Source organism: Anser cygnoides, chromosome 3 (assembly GCF_040182565.1).
Source record: "Anser cygnoides isolate HZ-2024a breed goose chromosome 3, Taihu_goose_T2T_genome, whole genome shotgun sequence".
Classification (NCBI taxonomy): Eukaryota; Metazoa; Chordata; class Aves; order Anseriformes; family Anatidae; genus Anser; species Anser cygnoides.
The window spans coordinates 69635570-69655258 of NC_089875.1; the positions used below are offsets into that span (position 1 = coordinate 69635570).

The following is a 19689-nucleotide window of genomic DNA, read 5'->3' on the forward strand; positions in this document are numbered from 1 at the left end:
CCGCCGGTGCCAGATCAGAGCCGGTGCCGAGCCCGGGCGCCCCCGGGGCCGCAGGCGCCGCGCCTCCAACTTGCCGGGGACTTTTCCCCGCTGCCGTGACTTCGGGAAAAGAAGAGAAGAGGAGACCCACGAGGAACCCACCCCCCCGACTAACGGAGGACGAGGGAAGCGGGAGGACACGCTCGCCCTCAGGCCGGTTACCGCCGTAATCTCGCAGCTCCTCAGAGCGGGGATAAAGGCGGCGGGGATTAACCGGGTCAGCTGCGCGCAGCCCACGGTCCCCCCCGGACCCCCCGGACCCTCTCCCCGGGGCGAGGGCAGCTGCCGGCTCCCGGGAGGGGGGCGAACCCCCCCGGCCGCCCCTTGCCCCCGGACTCACCCAGCTTCTCCGCCCGCAGCCAGAGCGGGGCCGAGGCTCCCAGCAGCAGCGAGAACAGCAGCGAGGGGGCGGCCCGCGCCCCCCCGGCGGGGCTCATGGCTCCGGCACAACTTCCCCGCTTCCCTCCCGCTCCTTTCTCTTCCTCTCCTCTTCCTCCTCCTCCTCCTCCTCCTCGCCGGGGCGGCCCCGGGGCCGGCCCCTCTGCCCGCCGAGGGGGGCGGCCGCCCCCCCGCATCCCTCCGCCGCAGGTGCTGAGCAGGAGCAGGGGCCGCCCGGCTGCCCCCCCCGAGCCGCGCTGCAGCGCTGCCGCCGCCTGCCCGGGCTGGGGGTGGAGAGAGGAAGCGGGAGAAGGGGCAGCGCCGCCCTTCCCATCGGGCTGCCTCCTCCTCCTCCTCCTCCTCCTCCTCCTCCCGCCAGCCCCGCTGCCCCCTCCCGGGGCTGCTTCTCCCCCCTGCCGGTGCTTTTCGCCGCCTACAAGCTAACCCCCCCCGACCTGCCCGGCCCCAGGGGGGGACCTGTGGCACAGGTCGGGGGCGGCCCCGTGCGCTGCTGAGGCGGCTGCTGGCCCCCCAGAAGCAGCCCGCTTGCAACCCACCTGGAGTCCTAGGCAGCCGGTGGTTATTAGCTCCTACAGTACTTTAGGGAAGGGCAAGCCTATAACCTTTATCCCAACTGAGCTTGTGTTTCGCAAATGGTAGTGTCTGTTTGTTAACTTCCTAACAGGCGCGTTATACATATGTTACCAGGCACGTTTTTTACCCAGTACATTACATTCTTATATACATGAATTTAACACAGATTTTTAGTACTCAAGACTTACCCCTTCCTTACAAAGGAGGGTTTGAAGTCCAGACTTAAACATTAGACCTGGAGCAAGGCAGAGTGCTCATGACTGCAGCAGTTTTGAGGAATTCTCGCTGGACCTCATCAGCGAGTGCCAGCGTTGGGGTGGCTGAACCACGGAGGCTGTGGTGGGTGCCTCGCCTCGAGGAGATGAAGGCTGAGAGAGTTTGGAAGAGGGCTGTGTCCATGTGAATGCAAGGGGACTGTTCCTGGATTCATCTTGCAGATCATCAGGAACAGATCCATACAAATGAGAGAGATTATGGATGGAAAGGGGTAAGAAAGCCAAACTCTGTGACAGCCTCAAGTCTGAACTGAAAAATAACACAGAACTGGTAAACCTGGTAACGCCGAATTGAGCAGCCTGGCCTAGTGGGAGGTGTCCCTGCCCATGGCAGGGGGTTGGAACAGGATGGCCTTTAAGGTCCCTTCCAACCCAAACCAATCTGTGGTCCTATGATTCTAAAACCATTGTGGTTATAGAAAATAGCTTCTCCTGTACCAAATATTGTTTTAAAACCTACGGATGAGACTCAACAGAATGAAAACACCAGGGAGAGGAAACAAATAACACAGTGATACATCCTCTGCAGCATCTACTTTTGAATGAGTTGCAGTCACTGAAAAGCAATATGACAACATCCTAGCATACATTGGTTTATATCAGTTTTGGTGGGCCATCAAAACCAGTGACTCACACATGGGTTTGTACTGGGAATTACACTGATTTGCATTCTATCGACTGAGAGCTAGAATATGTTCTTTCATAATAGGGCCAGATTTTAGTTGCAATTATATTTGTTAAGTGTTACGACAAATATAGGCAAAAAACCACCCTGCAAAGTCAATTTCAAGTCACCTCAGGGATGCAGTGTTGCAATAAACCAGGTCTGGTGATCTTGTGCAATTTAATAAGCAAAAACCCCTGCCATGATGCTTGCAGATAATATTGCCGGTACCGAGCTCTCAGCAGACCCTGGTAGTTGATACAGGCAGGTAAGCAGCCTTAGACAGTCAAAGACGCTTTTGCCTGTCACCTTTTGCCTGTCACACCTGTCAGGGAGAAGGAAGGTGAGTTGGTAGATGCTGGGAAAGGAAGCTTTCTCCTTCTCCTGGGCACTGAAGGCTTGGCAATACCCTCTGGGATGGATAGCTAGAGAACAATTTGCTTCATGGTTATTTTTATTCCAGCAATTTGTGGAGGAACAATAAGTCACGCCCTGGAGACTAGGGTTATAAAATACCTGGGAGCGGTATTTGTTTTCCTTTCATGACTGCTGAAGGAGTTTGCTGCGCAGGAGAGCACTTGCAGAAGGAAGGGCAGGCAGCCTGTCTCCTCGGTCTTCCCATGGCCCTGGGCTCCAGCCACGTGTTTCCTGTTGCGAATGTGCTCAGTGCTCAGGTGGAAGGAAACTCCACACCTCTTCCAGAAGGTGTTGGAAGCGCAGGTTTCCTATTGACTTCAGCACGGTAATGAATAACGCAATCAGTGCTGAAGCTTCTGTATTATTTATTTTGCTATTAAATTCACATTACTTTATCTTGCCCTCTCTCTGTCAGTTTTCAATATGCTGTAGGCAAGGAACTTACTGTCAGCTCCCAAGATTAAATAATCATTAAGATGAATGAAGTAGTACATAGCTCTCAAAGCTATTATTCAGGGACTTGTGTAACCCCCATCACATTGCTACATCGGTTTATGCATACTTTTTCAAACTTCCCTTTGTGAGAAGGAGAATTAAAACCAGCTTTTACATAAATGCAGTTTTAAAGGCAAGGACTTTGAATCAAGGCAAAAGATTTATTCAGAAAGAAAGCATACATGGAGCCTGGCTAACATCTTGTGAAGATGCCACTCAGTGGGTGCTTCACAACATGAAAACTCCCCAGCGGATCACTTCTTGAGAGCTTAATGCAATTGATGTTGTTCACTAACACTGACTTAACTTCGGAGAGACAGGATTTACCCAGTGATGTGGGCAAGCTGCTTTTTTAGCATGAGGACACTCTTTTCCTTTACAATTAGTTTTTCCAAGGATGTTAGGAGCATTTTGTGTGTTTACTGTAACTGGTAGTTAACTGAGTCACCTACAACTGGATAGTGTATCTCATCTGCTATTCCTTATATGTATACCTTTACTGTGCAGGCACCCATCAATGAGCATCCACAGATGTCCAGTCCCAGGATGAACAGCAAGGCAGGACTTCAGAACAAAATCAGCACAAAACACTTTAGAAGGTGGTGGGCTGGGGACATACTCAAGTTAAAATCATAGACTTCTACAGTCTCTGTGGCTTCATGGATTTACCTGCTTATCTATATTTGGTACATACTATTACATGCTTGTATATAACACACTGAAAGAGCTGCTTCCAAGCAGACCTAAAGCATCTGATGAGGCCTTGTGTGCCCCCTGGGCTTGAGCTAGGCTGGTAGCTTTTTCTGGGGGAGGAGGCAGAGGAAGAAAGAGAAATGCACTGCACTGAGGAGTTTCCCTAAGCTTATCTTGCAAGCTTGACACTGTATACATACTTTCTTTCAAAAGCATCATACAGTTGTTCTAGGGGGAAAAGAAAAGGCAAAGAACTAATTTACACAGAGAGGTTTAAGTTTCAGCTTAGTGGAGCAATCTTGCTTTTGTATGGCTAACAGGGAAGTTCCCGTTCCTCAGAAGTTTAAGCGCTTTCTTCGCTGACTGTGCAGGAGAAGGGGGAGGAATCACGCAGCACAATGAAGTGTAGCAGACCCGAGGTCACAAATCACAAAGTGCAGGGACAATTCTAGACATTGAGAGGTATGTTAATCTCGTCATTTAGCAGAAGGATAGCTTGCAGATTGAGAGGCCTCTGAACAGTCTTTATACATGGGGCACGTTTTGCGTTTGTATTGGTGCAAAGCAAATAGTCATAGAGCTGCAGGATAAAGCTGAGAACAAAATACTCTAATCCCTGTGTTTCCAGGTGCTGCCTTCTGCTGGAAGTGTACTTTATGGTTGCATTAAAAAAATCAGGAGAGGAAACATATAAAGAAAAAGCCTGAGATGTGGCTAGATTCAGGATTTGTGTATGACATATGGGGAGCCCTCCTTGTTAAAAATGGTTAGGCTGCAGCAAAATCAGTGCCATTTCATGACACAGCTTAGAAAGTCCAGCAAGAGACATAACTGAGATATTCCAGATACACAGAGTACTTACTGCATACAATATCCCAGTAACAGTGGAAGGCTAAGGCCATGCTCACAGAGCAGCAAAGACTTTTTGACCTGTACGCCACTGCCCCACTTTAAGGGCTGCATACTCTTAAACCAGTTGGAGGGGGCTGATCTCCAGTACTTCCCTGGGCTTCTGGATATTCATGTAACTGCCACTGCTGAAAAAAAAAAAAAAAAGTCTCTATCATCTGTGGCAGACTGCGGGACTGCGCTCCCCCTGACAGAGCCAGACATGGCTCAGGTGAGGCTTAGGTTCCCTTCTTGCTGCGTGCAAGCGTAGCTCTCTAGGTGTGAAAAAGCATGCTTGCACAGAGGTGAAGGATTTAGGAAAACATCTCTTTTCAAATAGTTCTAAGCAAATAACTCAAACGCTACCGCAACTGAGTGCTTCATTACTTGAAGGGAAACATGAAGCAAAAATCAGATGGGAGAGAATAGAGAGGAGAAACAGCCTAACTGGCATGGGCATGGGCCGCTGTCCCCACACTGAGCTGGAGCCATAGCAGCAGCATCGTGCCACGACACCGGGAGCAGTAACCATGGTGGAGGGACCAAGAATATTCTTTGACCATAAGAACACCGAAGAAGAAATTGGGGGCAATTTGGGTAACAGCCTCCAGGAGAGAAAACCCAACTCTAGCAGGCCTCAGGACATTTTTTCATTACTTTCAGCAGCAGAGATGTTGCCCAGGCGGGAGCGGCAGCAGAAGCAGCAGGGCTCTTCCCAGCAGTGGCCCAGGGCGAGCCTGTGCTAATTGGATGCTAAGGAGGATACGGGGCCTCATTCACTGCAACAACAGTTGGGTGTAGCTCTAATGAGAGCCGTATAGGAGATGAATGCACACCCTTCATCACTTTAATTACTGTAACCTACCCAATCTTGTCACCTTTTATGATGCAATTATGAGATCAAGCTCAAGACTAATCGCTTGTCCCACTGCCACGCATTTTGCAGTTTCTCACAGATGCTTGGCAGTCTTGTGTCATCATTTTTCTTACTTTCAGACAAAATGAAATCAAATTTCTAATCATCCTGGTTTTGAAGATAATCAACCAAACGTGCCATGCTGTCGTTTTTAATTCTGTCAAGAAATATGGGACAGAATGTTCCTTTTCATTTAAACATATTGTTTTAAGGTTGCCTTGAAAAATATTATGATCTAAAGATTCATGACATTCTTTGTCAAAACAGAGCCTACTATTTTATAACTTGCTAGTTGGCAGTACCCTTGATCGATTTGTCAGAGGCAAGGCTCTCATTGCTTTTTATGGATGTTTAAAATAATTTTCCTGTTTCTATAAGGTATTAGCTCTCACACATTTAAAACACTACAACTTTCCCCCTTTAATCCATAGGTAGTATGTAATTTTAAACTATAGCATGATTTTGAGGGGGAGTTCACAGCTGAATCTGCATAGTCTGCATTTTTTTTCCATGAGAAACAAGTAGTCTTAGTCACTTACTCATATTTATGAGGCTACATCCAAGGAAAAGCAGGGAATTACATCTGCAAAATATGAAGCAATCCAGTGGTCACTTACAGGAATGGCCAAATGCATTTGAATCACATGCCTTTTTAATAAAGACAGTAATTAGTCTAGCTATATTCTTCCAATTCTTACGAAACAAAAGTGTGGAGTAATGGATGGTGAATGCGAGTAAGCAGGGCTTAACCATTTTTTCGTATTGTATGTGTGACTCTTACTCTCATATGTACCACAGAAGGTAGCTTACGTGCTGTTTTATTGGCCACTATACCTCCAACTATACAAATAAGAGCTTAGAGACCTGAAGGCAAATACAAGCATGACCTGAACGATTGACTGATTTAGCTGAAATCAGTCATTTTACAACAGACCTAGCCCATCTATTCAATTTCAACTTTTCATGCCAGTTGCAGTTTGTTGTTTTGCAGGGCGTGTCATGAACTCAGGCAAGAAAGCCTCAGGGGTTGAAAAGTAAGTCCAGAGATACTCTTCATTTTGTTCAGTTTATTACTTTGAAGAGAGAGGGATGGGAATCATGCTTATTAATTCAGTAATTAGTGATGAGTGGGACTTTCCCTCCCCTCCCCACGCTCGTTTGGAAACCTATGAAAGTCTGCATTCCTCGAGAGCTTCACAGAAGTAAGCCAGTTATGCATAGAGGAGGCATGGGTCATAAATCTGCAATAATCATTATGTGTGGAGAAAAAGCTTCTTGTGCAACTTTTCCACATAGCATTGGGGCATAACACCAATGAATTGCAAGGTCAAATTCTTGTAATTCATAACTACCACAGCTGCGAATTACAACTGTATATATAGTTTAAGGGTTCACTGTCAATTGCTTTTAAGGCCAGACTATGTATTAAATGTAAAAAAGCTATTAAATGTCATCATCTGTCTTTGTGAAGGCGGGTCTTTGTGTCCATTTTTTAAAATAACTTCAAAAAATATGGGCTTGAATTTTAATATTTTCTCAAAATTTAATTGCAGTATTCAATGTATTATGGAGACTGTGTGAAGCAAAAATGAGAGCCTACCCTATTTGTATAACAGAAACTTAGCAGAGTGATAAATGCTCAGATCAATTTTAAACCTTCATTCCTTATAACATGATAAATGATCAATAGCTTGAAATTTTTATGACTTAAAGTTAGGTTCATGTGGACCGTATCATTTCTCAGATATGTCTTCTCAAAGTAAGAACTTTTGGCAACCTTCTGTCTCCTTTTTGTTAAAGATACTATACTCCTAGTTATGCAAGACATGCATAATGGTGGTTGTTTTTGGCCTGGGGGTTTACAAGTGGTCCTAAAGGGTTTTCAAGATGTGATATTTGAAGTTGTGACCTAGTTAGGTCTGCCTCCTAGGCTTAAATTCAGCCTATTTTTTAATTGTTTGTTCCACATCCAGTGTGGCACTTGCCCACAAAAATCACATATGATATGCTCTCTGGCTCTTGAGCATGATGGTGATTTTCATGCAGGATGGTGGGGTCAGACCCACTGCCTTGCATAGATAAAACGATGAATTCACCTTCTGTGGGCTCCTCACCTGCATGAACAGCAGAGGTTAGGGATGGATCAGGCTTTTACTGGGCCAGTCAGAATCTAAAACTTTACTTTGAAAAGGGAGAGATCAAATGGATTTTGATTCATTCTCATGGCATAGAGTGTTCCCTTTCCTACAGTCCCACCAACATGTCCTCATTTCTAGGGGTCTTCTGGGTGAAGAACTCATTGAGAGCAGCCCTGCATAGAATGATTGGATGAAACAGTTCATCCAACAGTTCTGTTGGATGAAAAGCTTGATATGAGCCAGCAGTGCATGCTTGCAGCCCAGAAGACCAACTGCATCCTGGGTTGCATCAACACAGGAGTGGCCAGCAGGTGAAGGGAGGGGATTGTCCCCCTCTGCTCTGCCCTTTTGAGGCCCCACTTGGAGTGCTGCATCCAGGTCTGGGGCGCCAGCACAAGAAGGATGTTGATCTGTTAGAGCAGGTCCAGAGGAGGACCATGAAGATGATCAGAAGGCTGGAGCACCTCTCCTATGAAGAAAGGCTGAGAGAGCTGGGGCTGTTCAGCCTGAAGAAGAGAAGGCTCCAGGGAGACTTCATTGCAGTCTTTCAATTCTTAAAGGGGGCTTATAAAAAAGATGGAGAACAACTTTTTACTTGGGCAGATAATGATAGGACAAGGGGGAATAGTTTTAAACTAAATGAGAGAAGATTTAGATTAGGTGTTAGGAGGAAATTCTTCATTCAGAGGGTAGTAAGGCACTGGAACAGGTTGCCCAGAGAAGCTGTGGATGCCCCAACCCTGGAGGTGTTCAAGACCACATTGGATGAGGTCCTGGACAACCTGATCTAGTGGGTGGCATCCCTGCCCATGGCAGGAGGGTTGGAACTGGAGTATCTTTAAGATCCCTTCCAACTCGAGTCATTCTATGATTCTATGATCTAGAGAGGCAACGTCAGGAAAAATTATGGTCAAACATCCTCTGCACCACAACATCCACTCCTACTGCTAGAAAGGTGGTGAATTATGACTCCTCAGTTTGCCTGTTTCACCACTTCTAAACATGCAGGGGCAGGAAGACATGTTGCTCTTCACCTGCTTCTCAATTACAAACCACTCTTGGAGCACATGTAGCTTATCCTACATTGGTTTCCTGTGGTTGCAGATGGTGAATTTGGTGGACCATGAACCTTCACTTACTTCCCTGCATCCTACGAGCAGCATTTTTTTTGTTGATGTTCCTTGTCCAGGGGAATTTGTTGTTGTTGTTGTTGTTGTTTTGACATGTGGAATTATATTAATGCGATAAAATAGCAAACACTGAAGCAAAAGAAACAAAAACAACATGACAGAGATACCACAGCCAGAAAACAGTGATGATAACATTTGTTGATGACTCCTCTACCAAGTGAAGGCTAACTTGTTGTTACACAACAAAAACATTTAAAGCTATTTTATTTTATTGATCTTACAGAAATACGCATATAGACAGTTTCTCATATGTATCATCTTTATCTAAAAAGCACATGCAAAAGAGCAGTACATGACTGAGTACTTGTTCTGGACCTGGAAACTCTACCAAAGGAAGCATTTCTACTTAGTAATCGTGCCTGGGCAGAGTCTCTGCCTTCAGCTTAATTCTTGGATCTAATTCAAAGAACCTTGAAGATACCAGGCAGTCTGTGTTGACATCATCACCAAGTGCTCTTTGGGGCCCTTACTTCTTAAATTCTGATGGATCTTGTTGTAGTGGTTCAAATATTGTTGTGCCCATATCGCTCTGCTCTGCTCAGCTTCTGCAATCTACAAACCAGCAAAGAGAGCACATACCTGCACCTCAGCTCTTTGACCTTTGCTTAAATTGCCATTGAGATAGGTGTGCACCAGTATGTTGGACTGTGAACACAAATGGCTTTGGGGGTTGAAGGATGTGGTCTCCAGCAGTCTCTACTGTGGATTATCACAAAAGGACACTTTTTTTTTTTTTTTTCACAGAATAGTTCTTCTCTGGTTTATAATTTAGTCCGTATCCCACACATTGCTAGAAAAGAAAAAAAGTAGGATATTCTCAGGAATAGTTATACAGTATCACTTCTTATAAAATAAGTAATGCTGTTATATCTGATTTGACCTAGAGATTTTTTCTTCCTAATTTACTCCTTTTGTCCTTGAGCTTGTCTGAGTCCTTTCACTATTGGAAGAGATGTGTGTACACGTGTTCTTGTTCATGTAAGTAATACTGGAAAAATGAAATACTTTTCATAAACCAATTTATATCTTTAATCTGGAGAACATAAACTTATGAACTAGTATGACATCCCTTGTTTAATGCTTCTCCTCTCTTATCCTGCTTTACCTTGACATAGTATTTGTTATTACAGTTTAAGCATGTCATTGTTTTGCAAATCATTTGGGAGTCCAGATGTGCTCACAATTAAAGGCCAGCTCTTATTATTTGTATTATCATAATGCAGGGAGAGGTCACTGCCCTATTGTGCAAGATCACATTCAAACACGTCATAAGCAGCAGACCCCACTCCCCAGGCTTTTCTCTATTAAGGGACAATGATGTAACCTTAGACCTAAATTTAGTTAACAATAGCAGCTGTTACAGTGAAGGTTCAAACCAGCTGGGTCAAAGGGTCCCTTTTTTGGCCTTACTTCCCTTCTTCCTGTTACTCACCTGATCTTGTGTTGAGCCAATTCAACTTGCTGAGCCAGCAGAAAATTTTCTTGACCACAAGGTGAATGGCTTTCTGCTGTGTCAGGGAGCTGAATTATCTTGGTACAGGACGAAAATGGCACCAGAGCTGGTGTGAGGGGGAACGACCACATAGCTAAGGCAGGGCAAGGGAGAGTGAGATCTGGGAGCCTGATGGGGTGGAAGCAGGGAGGGAAAACAGGAGCAGGGCTGCTCTCTTTCACAGAGCAATAAATCACCTCAGCCTCAGTGTGTACCCTTGTCTTTAGTTTTCAGGTGGAGCTCTGTGTGCCTGGCCCTGCCTGCCCTTGCCTGAATTGGGCTCCATTAGTGTGAGGTGACACCAGCCTACCCGGGGCCTGAGGGCACCCCTAGGCCTGCCTGTAATTGCCATGGGGGCTCCGCCACCTGCCCAGGACCCCATACCAGCCCTGGGGCTCTCAGCCCCTGCCACAGCAAGGCTGCAGCAGGGCTGGGCTCCAGCTCCACACAGCCCTGCCCAGCCTGGCCATGGCCCACCTGCGGGCCCACATCTTGGCATTGGCCTGTCCCTGACTGCACGGAGGCGCTTGGTGCCCCCTGGCTGCCCTGGGGGATCTGTAGCACATGGTGCCCCAGCCCTGGGTACAGTTTTGGGTGTCCCTAGGGAGCTGTGCTTAGGTGATGGGACCAAGCAGAGGCTTGTCATGGGCAAGTGGAGTCACTGTGGGCTCCCCCACAGTGGGGACCTCGCATGCTGGCAGGTGCTGGTGTGCTGTCGCCGGCATTTTGGGTCTGTCTCCCAGCATTGATCTGAGCCTGGGGGCTGCTGGAGGTGTGCTCATGCCTTTTTCTCACAAGCGGACCTGGGCAGCAAACCTCATGAGAGTGTCAATTTTCTCCTGAGGTGATGCAGCCTCTTCAGCCACGGCAGCAGCTGTTCTTCCAGACAGGCTTTGAAACCTTTAGAGGATAAAACCTTAAGAGTGGACTTGGCTGTCTGTGGTGTTAGCACATGTTAGCAAGTCAAGACAAAATGTTGGCCTTCCCACAGCATATACCTTTTTTGACCTGTTAATGCACGTGAAAATTACGTGCTGGGTTACCATCCCCAGCAGTTTCTCATGTTAGTAGGTCCAGTAACTATATGTTTCCCAGTTGAATGTTTCTCTCACAGGGTTTTTGGCTTGAAAAGAGAACTACTAAACCAATGAGAAGGGAGAGCAGTCTCTCATTTTATTTTATTTTATTTTGATTTTTTGTCCTTGGATGCTATTGGGGTATAGGGACTGAAACCCTAGATTTTTACAGAATGGTTAGTGAGTAGTGCATCCAAACCCCTTCACAGGCAGGTGACAGAGATGGTCGAATGCAGCCTCTGCTACGTTCCCCCCAGGTGGGCTCTGTTGCTTCTCAGGCTGTCACAGGCTCCACACATATGGGCTCACTCCTGGATTGCTGGCTGAGCAGTTTCTTTTTATGAAAGTGCCAGGAGATGAAATGTTCAGGTGTTTTGGAACACCATGGAAACCAGGAGGTGTTAGAGGTATAGCCTTTTATGGGAGATGTTTATGCAGACTGTTTGGAGAGTCTGTACAAAGATCATGTTATCTATATAACTGCTGCGGTTCCTTTTGTCTTTTTCTCCTACTCTTGGCTTTATACCTTCTCGTGCACTGATCTACATGCTCAGAGCAGTAAGTCACTCCCTCTGCAGAAGTCAATCTTCTTTTCCTTCTGTTCCTCTCTAAAAAAAACTTTGCAAATCTTTTCCATGTAGTCCTCTTCAGGCATGCTGCATATATCCATTTCACACTCGCACTGTTGCTCTATGTGCTGCTTGCGTGTGTTGAAACCTAGTTTTCTTCAAATTTCGGATTGCACAATTGATTATTAATAGTCAGAAGATATCTAGGAGACAATACAGTTGAACAAATCACTGAAGAGTTTTGCAAATACCTTGCCAACCTTCCATCTTAAAAACAATACAAAATGCAATGTGAGTTTTACCTACCTAACAGCAAGGCTTTTATTGTCACTTTGTAACTCTCACATTTGTGTCACTCTTTCTCCCTGATGTCATATGGGATGATTACACAAATGTAGTATAGTAAGCTCTGATATATATATATATATATATACACACATATTGTAGCAATCAAGGATATTTTTAAAGCCTGATCTTTTTTTGTAATTAACCGTAATATACTCTTGGCATTGATAGATATTATTCTTTAACATTCCTTGTAATTTCTGTCCTGGCCTAGCTTTCAGATCTCTCGCTATTGTTAATCTCCACATTTCAAACTTGCCTAGTCTGAAATCCATCATTGTACATCATTTAATGAGACATTTCTCCAGTCATCATTACTGAAGATCAATAGAAACAAATCCCTGTCTCCTGACTGGTTTAGCTAAATATCTCACGCATGACTGTCTTTCCAATTTGATCTAGTTTAACAGTCTGCTTTTTTTTTTTTTTTTTTTTTTTTCTTCCCTCCCCCTTCTCTAATCTGCAGAGACAGATATAAATCTTGAGCCAGACTCCAAGGGGTTTCTCTTGTATGGTCTTCCCTCTGTTTGTGCAAAATGTTCCCTGATGGACTGGCTGTGACTGCCAGACAAACAGCTGCCTTAGCAGTTGCACTAACAAATAAAAGAGGAGGGAGGCAGGGGCAGTGGAGGGAAGCTCTTTGCCCTTAGGGTCCTTGTTCACTTACTTTACAGAGAAATTCAAAAGCTAATGAGGGCCCATTGCTGTCGGGAAAATAATCTGTGATCTTTGGAAAAGAGTGAAAATCAGTCACCACTAGTGAGGGTTTCACATCTGCATATCTTTTCAAGGCTATTCCCGACAGACAAAAGGGTTAGATAAATAACACAGATTTTCCTTTTAATTTCTCTGCCCTGTAGGCTAGTGGTGGGATTGACAGTCTCTCCTTTTACACCTCTCCAGTTTTTCTCCCCACCAAGATAGGGCACATATATGTGGTCACAGCTTCAAGGAATTTTTATTTCTATGAAACGGGGCACAAGCAGTCCAGATTAGACACAGACATTTTGGGGCCTTGGTGTGTGCCCTTCCTTGCCACCTCAGGCATCCTTTTTTCTTTTTCCACAACCTTTCCAATTGCTGCTGCATGCTGTGGTTCTGTGAAACTATGTACAGCTGTTTTCAAATGGCAGTATGTGGTCAAGTGTTTCATCTGATGAGGTTTTAGGAGCCTGATTTGCATGTGTAGAAGATTAAAATTAGGTGGCTGGAGTGGGCCACCTGAGCTGACAGGTCTACCTTTTGGTGGAGGCTGCTGCCACTGGGGCAGGGATGATGGGATAGCTCCTGGCTCTGAAATCTGAGAGCTTTCACTCTGAGGTATGAAAATAATCTGAAGTTGGCATCAGTTTATGTTAATGTCTTGGACTGTAACCTTTGTCAGTCTAGGAGATGCTGCCAAACGGATCACTCTGGCTGTGGGGGTAACAGCTTGTGTCTGTGCACTGGGGTATATGTAGGGGAGGCTGCCAGCCCTCCTCAGCAAAAAAAATCAGTTTTCTGCTGTAAGTGCATTGGAGCCCTAAAACTTGGTGTCGTACATCATTACCCTGCATATATTATACCATTCGTGTGTACATATGTACGAACACGTGCATGCTCACATACAGGAAGGATTTGTCTTTACTGTTCATAACCATCCCAGGTATAAAGAAGAAGTTAGTTACTTGCCTCGCTGGCAATTATAATGTGCATTTTTCTTCTCAAGATATAATAACCCTTATTCATTACTGTCAAGGTTGATCATTCATCTGTATATATTTCCATCACTCTCAAAGGAATTCAAAAGATGAATCCACAGTTCGTGAGGTGCTCTGAAATATATTGCGGTTCAAATAGGGAATTGTAATGGAGTCTGCTTTTCTCTCTTATTCACCACACTTACTTTCTGCTCATTCATACTGTTCTCCATTGCAGATCCTAGAATTTTCTCTGCTTATAATGGTCTTTGGGGTGAAGGAAATGATGTACTGCATATAGATCTAGAATATAAAGGATAAGTTTTGTTAATGAACCCTCACAGATTTTGGGTCCCTAGTTCTATGCCAGGATGCAGTTTTATGGAAGAGATACCCTAAAAATAATACTTAATATTCAGATGTTTTTTAAAATTTACAGATTTTACAAACCCTCATTTTAAAGCATGGCTTCTAAAGCCCATAAATATTCTCTCCCTGGAGGCAGTTGTTGGTATTTAGGTGAAAAATCCAGAGCCTCAAATGACTACTTGTATTTGTTTGACCAATGTACTAGAAGGAATGTAAATAAGGAGACATTTCAATACTTTTTTCCTTTGAAAGTCCTGGTTTATGGCATGTTACAGTGACACCTGGTGGAAAAGTGTTGGAAGTCTAAGAGAAAATTCTGTTTTTTAAAATGAATCGTTCATAATGTTTTTGATATTAATATTTTATTAATTATCTATATTGCGGTAATGGTTGGAGCACATTTGTGCAAGGCATGTACATGGATGTGCAAATGGTCATGTACAAGAATTACCAGCATCAGTAATCACAATTTTCTCCAGTTATAGGGCAAGTGTTAGTTACATGTAATTAATAGCAGCCCAATTTCCTTGCCCTAGAAGCCAAATGCCAACATTTTTAAATGGCTGCCAACTTCTTCTGGCTCTCAGATGCACCTATATTCTGTTCCTAACCAGGATCTTAACTTGATCTTTCCTTCCACCTCCCACTGCTCCTCCTTATACATCCCCCCAGAACACCAAAGACACATCCTCCAGTATCCCAACCTAGTTCTTCCCACCTGCTGAGCCTTCCCCACACTTGTTCCCCAGCCCCATCTCCACCCACTTCAGGCTCCAGGCAACTCCAGACCTGTGAAGGGCTTGCAGAGTCAGACCAGTGTCTTTTCCCTCGAGTAGGGCAGGAGGAGATATACTGACACTTGTGCTGTAGGATCTCTTCGGCCCCTACATGTTGGCTGTGGCTATTCAGTGTGGCCTGTGGCTTGCCAACCAGCTGCATCTGGTAGGTGACGCTACAGAGTGGAGGCCTGAGCTTGGTGACAAAGTCAGGGGAACAGTGTGATCCTCCTGACCTTGACAGTCCAAGAGCATGATCATCGGCTGACCTGGTGGGACCTGATGCAAGCTGATGCTGTGCCTCTTGCCACCCCTACCATGGGCTACCTGGAGTAAATTGTATTGAGAAAGAGCTGAGGAGCACTAGCACTGGCAGTTCTTATAGGAGGCACCAGGGAGGCAAGCTGCGTGCTTCTTCACAGTTTGTATAGATTTAGCACTGCACAGGTATGGTGCCTTTTTTCTCCCCTACTCATTTTGGGGCAACACAATCAATTAGTTCCTTAAAAGGAAAAAAAAAAAAAAGAATAACTAAATACAATTCAAAACATTTGTAAAATTTTTATTATTTATTTATTTATTAAGATCAAATTCAGACATATTATTTAGTCAGAATGCATCTAAACTGGTGATTTAAAGCCATGCCAGGCAATATCCCTAATCTCGAGTGATCACATATTCCAGAAATAGTTTAGGAGTCAGGAAAATCTAGGGGCCATCCTTCACAGGCATTTCAGTTGTGGCCATCCTCTTCTGGAGTGTGGCAGAGTTGTAAAGTGTGGATGTGGGTTTTCCTATGACTCCTGGTTTGGATGCTAGAGTGTTGACATGGGTACATTTAATTTACTGCCTGAAGGTACTAGAATCTCCTAAAGATCTATGCAGATCACGGACTGCTCTGCTTCCAGAAGAAATCACAGCCTACAGCTGCCTGTCACCAGCTCCCTCTTCAGTTGTGCTTCTCTTGTGAGCACTGACAAAGCTTCTTCAGTCAAGCTGAGCTGGATTAGCAAAGAGCTACTATTTAAGCAGTCAGACTAACCTGGCTTATTTTGGCTGGAGCTAAAGAATTTCCTCTTGAGCAGCTTTGCTGGTGGGTTGGAGGGGGGCAGCATCCATCTGGAGTGGAGAGGTGAGAAGCAAATAGGGCAATCTCCCCCTCACCGGTGTACCTGAAAGCTCATGGTCTTACTCTCATCAGAGCTCCCTTGAGTAGTGGTGAGAAGCCTGAGGTGCTGCCAGGGCTTCCCAGGACAAGGACAAGAAAAGGAAGGCGCCTGCTCCACAAAGCCCTTCCGTCCTCAGGCCACGTGCTTGGCAATATCCCTTGGCTCTCTCCAGCCTGCCTTATCCTTTTTTTTTCTGCCTCTTTGCTGTTGGCTTCTTTTACCTACCATGCATGGGCACAGCAGCACACGGGGCTCTGCTGTGACCCGAATCAGAGACAACAGCATCAGGTTAATGCTAACCAATTTGTTTCTGTTGGTGCTGGGTTAGCATTAACCAGATTCCCAGACTGGTTCATTGCATGAACGCATGAATATTTGATCGGCAAATGAGTTGGATGTGGGAAGATAAAGGAGCATTGAGGTATGAGGGGATAGTAGCATTGACAGGATGCGACAGATCTTTAAAATGCTATGTGATTGTCGTGTCTGTACAAATATGTGCAAATATGTACACAAAAATACACAATACACATGCACAGAAATGCCATAGCATTTATTTATACATATATATATTTGTGTGGATTGATTTCCTGTTCCAGTTCATAGAATTATTCTGAGGGTGGCTCTGCTAGAACAACAGAAATGTGCCAGAGACTGGAAGCTGTGTTTATCTCAAGCTTGAATTCCCTCTCACTTCCTTAATATGTCTCCAACTGTAGATAGGATTCTTCACCTCTCTCCAAATCAGATATATGATTTATATATCCACTTCCATTTTCTTCCATGACATGGGTACAAACTTATTAAAATATAATAAATTAATATTTTTGGACTGACCGATTAGTGTTCTAGCAGAGTTACTCGTCATCACAAACAAATTTTCTTAGTTATAGCCACTTGAAAATATTTAGAAATAGCTTAATCACAGTAGAAATGAAGATTAGGGCAGTTTTCTCCCAGGCTTTCCCCGTTTCCGTGTTTTTTGCAGCACCTGGCTCAAAGTGTTATACTTAGTTTCCTCTTCTCGTTAATGATATTTATGTAAGGAGATACGCTGACTTTCATTGGTCACCTCTTTTGTTTCAGTGGCTTAATAAGAAACTATGAAATAGGTGTTGTGCAATTTCAAGACAAGTGCTCCAGGAAGCTGAAAAGTCGTACAAACAATGGACTAAACAAAGACTTAAAAATATTTAATATATTGAAAAGTAAAATCTCACGGTTGTCTCTCCGTCATCTAGACTTAAAGGAGTTTGTATGGCCAAGTCAAGAAAAGAATCAGACTGCCAGATGAAATTGTTCAAGTTATGAGGAACACTTGCCTGTGGGATCATCCACTAAACAGACTTGCTACTTTTTACTTTGTATGGATTTCTGCAGTGTACAGTACTTTCTCAAAAAATTGTCAAAACCTGTGTACAAGTAACTTGGTAAGTTCTGAAAAGTTATTCTTAATCTGTTGAAATGTATCTGATCATTAACACTGTAAGATTTTTTTTGATTACTGATCAAGTCTTTAAAAAATCTTTTAAAGAATGCATTTGAGTAAAAACAGAGTTTGAGAACTAATATTTTACATTTGAATTTGTAGAACCTGGTAAAGAACAAAATCCCTTTAACCAGCTTACATGGGTTTTCATGCTATACTTTCGTCTCAGCAGCTCCTGAAATTACTGTAAGTTCTAAAGACCCTGGACAGTGGAGGAGAGCCACCTTTGATCATTCAGTTTATTCACTTTGCTTACAGGTTTCTGTCTAGCCTGACTTTTCTTATGTAAACTTAGAAAAACTCTAAATTCATAAGAAATTGACTGGGAATCTGTGGCTTGCACAATTATCCCATACTAGTTTCAGATTCTTTTTTAAATCATCTATGTTTTAAACTGTAGATATTTCTTTAAGAAGTAAAGTAAGTCACTAGATCCTTAATCTTATGCTTTCTTAGTGTTCCTTTGAGTAGTCGAGTGGAATTTATTATTTTTCCTTCTACCGATGCATAACAAAGATAAGCAAAAGCTCTCAAATCCAAATGACAAATCTTCCTCAGATTTTCAGGAGTTAGCTGCTTGTTTCTATTTGCTTGAAACGTTGATGTTTTTAGAAGATCATGTACCTTTGCTCTGTAAAAAGGACATTTTGTGCCTTCAGGCTTATTAACTGTGTAAATCTGCAAAAGACTAGCACCTGCTCCATTTTATTTCATACATTTGTCTGACGGTTCCTTTGAAACTATTTCTAACTCTGGCACCAGTGAAAGAGTTAATTGCCTTCCCTGGTGGAAGCCTAGCATGCTATGATAACTTTAATGGGGATCCTTTGATTTAAGCTTAAATTAATTCAGAATAAGAAATAAGTTTTTCTTCCTATCAGCTTTGAAAGACAGGAAAATCACGTTCATGTTCAGTGAATGTATTGTGTTAGGGATTCAGATGAGAAAAATATAATCTTGGAGCCTAAGAGCTGTAAATCTTATTTTTTTCCTTCAATCTACTTGTTGTGTTCACATTTGTTCTGTGACAGCTTTATGTGGGTCTGGGGTTCTACCTATTGTCACGTTATGCCTGGTGTGCTGAAATGTCCTTCTGAGGGTTGTCTTGTTAAGGATGTTCTTACTTGCTTGCAGGACCAAACTAGAGAACTAACATTCAGCTTCTCAAAGGCTGTTAGATACATCCCCAAATCATTTGCACTTCACAGGAGATGACTGGTTTTACACACTTTGAATGATGTGAAAAAAGAGGCACCTTGGCTGGAAAGCCCTTCTGGCAGCAGAGCAAAGCCGGTCACCATATGGCTGCATACAACCCCTTCAAAAGCAGGCCAGACAAAAGGCACTTAGCTCGAAGGAAAATCTTTCTGCTCCCCAGAGGTCAAAGCCACTTGGCTGTGTTATTTATGCCCAACATATTTATGAAGCATTTGTTATTGACTCTGTGAACCAGAATCAGGAGACAAGGGCCAAATTCATACCTGAGATAATTAAATTAACTCTAGCTGATTCTGCCAAGTCTTTGTTTTAGCAGCGCTCTGCAATTAGTCTCAAGTGAGAAGCTACTTGTGTGTCAACAATAAATTTATTCATATGAATAAATGTTAGTCAAAGAAAACTTGTTTCACAAGAAACCGATATTTCATTATATTTGAAATAAATTATTTTTTTGGGTGGGGAACATTTAGACTTTTTGTAAAAACATGTATTTCTCTTATAGGAAGGAGAACTCGGAATTGCAAACCTTTGCAATGTTAGTGACATCAATGGGGCGGTGAGTAATGGTTTGCTTTGTTAATTACTGGTAGTTTATATAACTGCTATTTGGCTAATATGGGTACAATGATCATATTGTCAAAGACTTCATGCAAATGTGTACAGTTCTCTGTCTGCCATAAGTCAGTAAATAATGTGCTTAGATTTGGCTCACGTTATTAAAGAGACAACTATCTTTTTTTGTTAAAAGAAAACTCTGCGTAAAGTGTCTGATTCTCTGCTGCTAGTTGTGTCCAGATTTGTGATCTACAAAATTCATAAT

At 43.7% G+C, this 19689-nt stretch overlaps 2 protein-coding genes across 8 annotated transcripts in view; one reads left to right on the plus strand and one right to left on the minus strand.

The window, feature by feature from the left end:
* DCBLD1 (discoidin, CUB and LCCL domain containing 1) overlaps window positions 1-682 on the minus strand; it is a 48772-nt gene extending 48090 nt beyond the window's left edge. Inside the window, exon 1 of one of the 4 annotated variants that reach the window (XR_010830405.1) lies at window positions 380-682. Coding sequence is in view for 3 of the 4 variants with exons in the window: in XM_048065523.2 (XP_047921480.2) it covers window positions 380-614 (235 nt within the window). In the remaining variant the exon portion in view is untranslated. The remainder of the gene's footprint in view (window positions 1-379) is intronic. The other 3 variants (XM_048065523.2, XM_048065525.2, XM_066994380.1) reach the window with 3 other exon arrangements.
* A 12738-nt stretch (window positions 683-13420) lies between these two features.
* The window catches only part of ROS1 (ROS proto-oncogene 1, receptor tyrosine kinase), an 82180-nt gene continuing 75911 nt past the window's right edge, over window positions 13421-19689 (plus strand). For 2 of the 4 annotated variants that reach the window (XR_007163868.2, XM_048065593.2), the window contains exons 1-2: window positions 17288-17592; window positions 19372-19425. Coding sequence is in view for 3 of the 4 variants with exons in the window: in XM_048065593.2 (XP_047921550.2) it covers window positions 17470-17592; window positions 19372-19425 (177 nt within the window). In the remaining variant the exon portion in view is untranslated. Of the gene's footprint in view, window positions 13490-17287; window positions 17593-19371; window positions 19426-19689 lie in introns of those variants that run through there. The other 2 variants (XM_048065591.2, XM_066994381.1) reach the window with 2 other exon arrangements.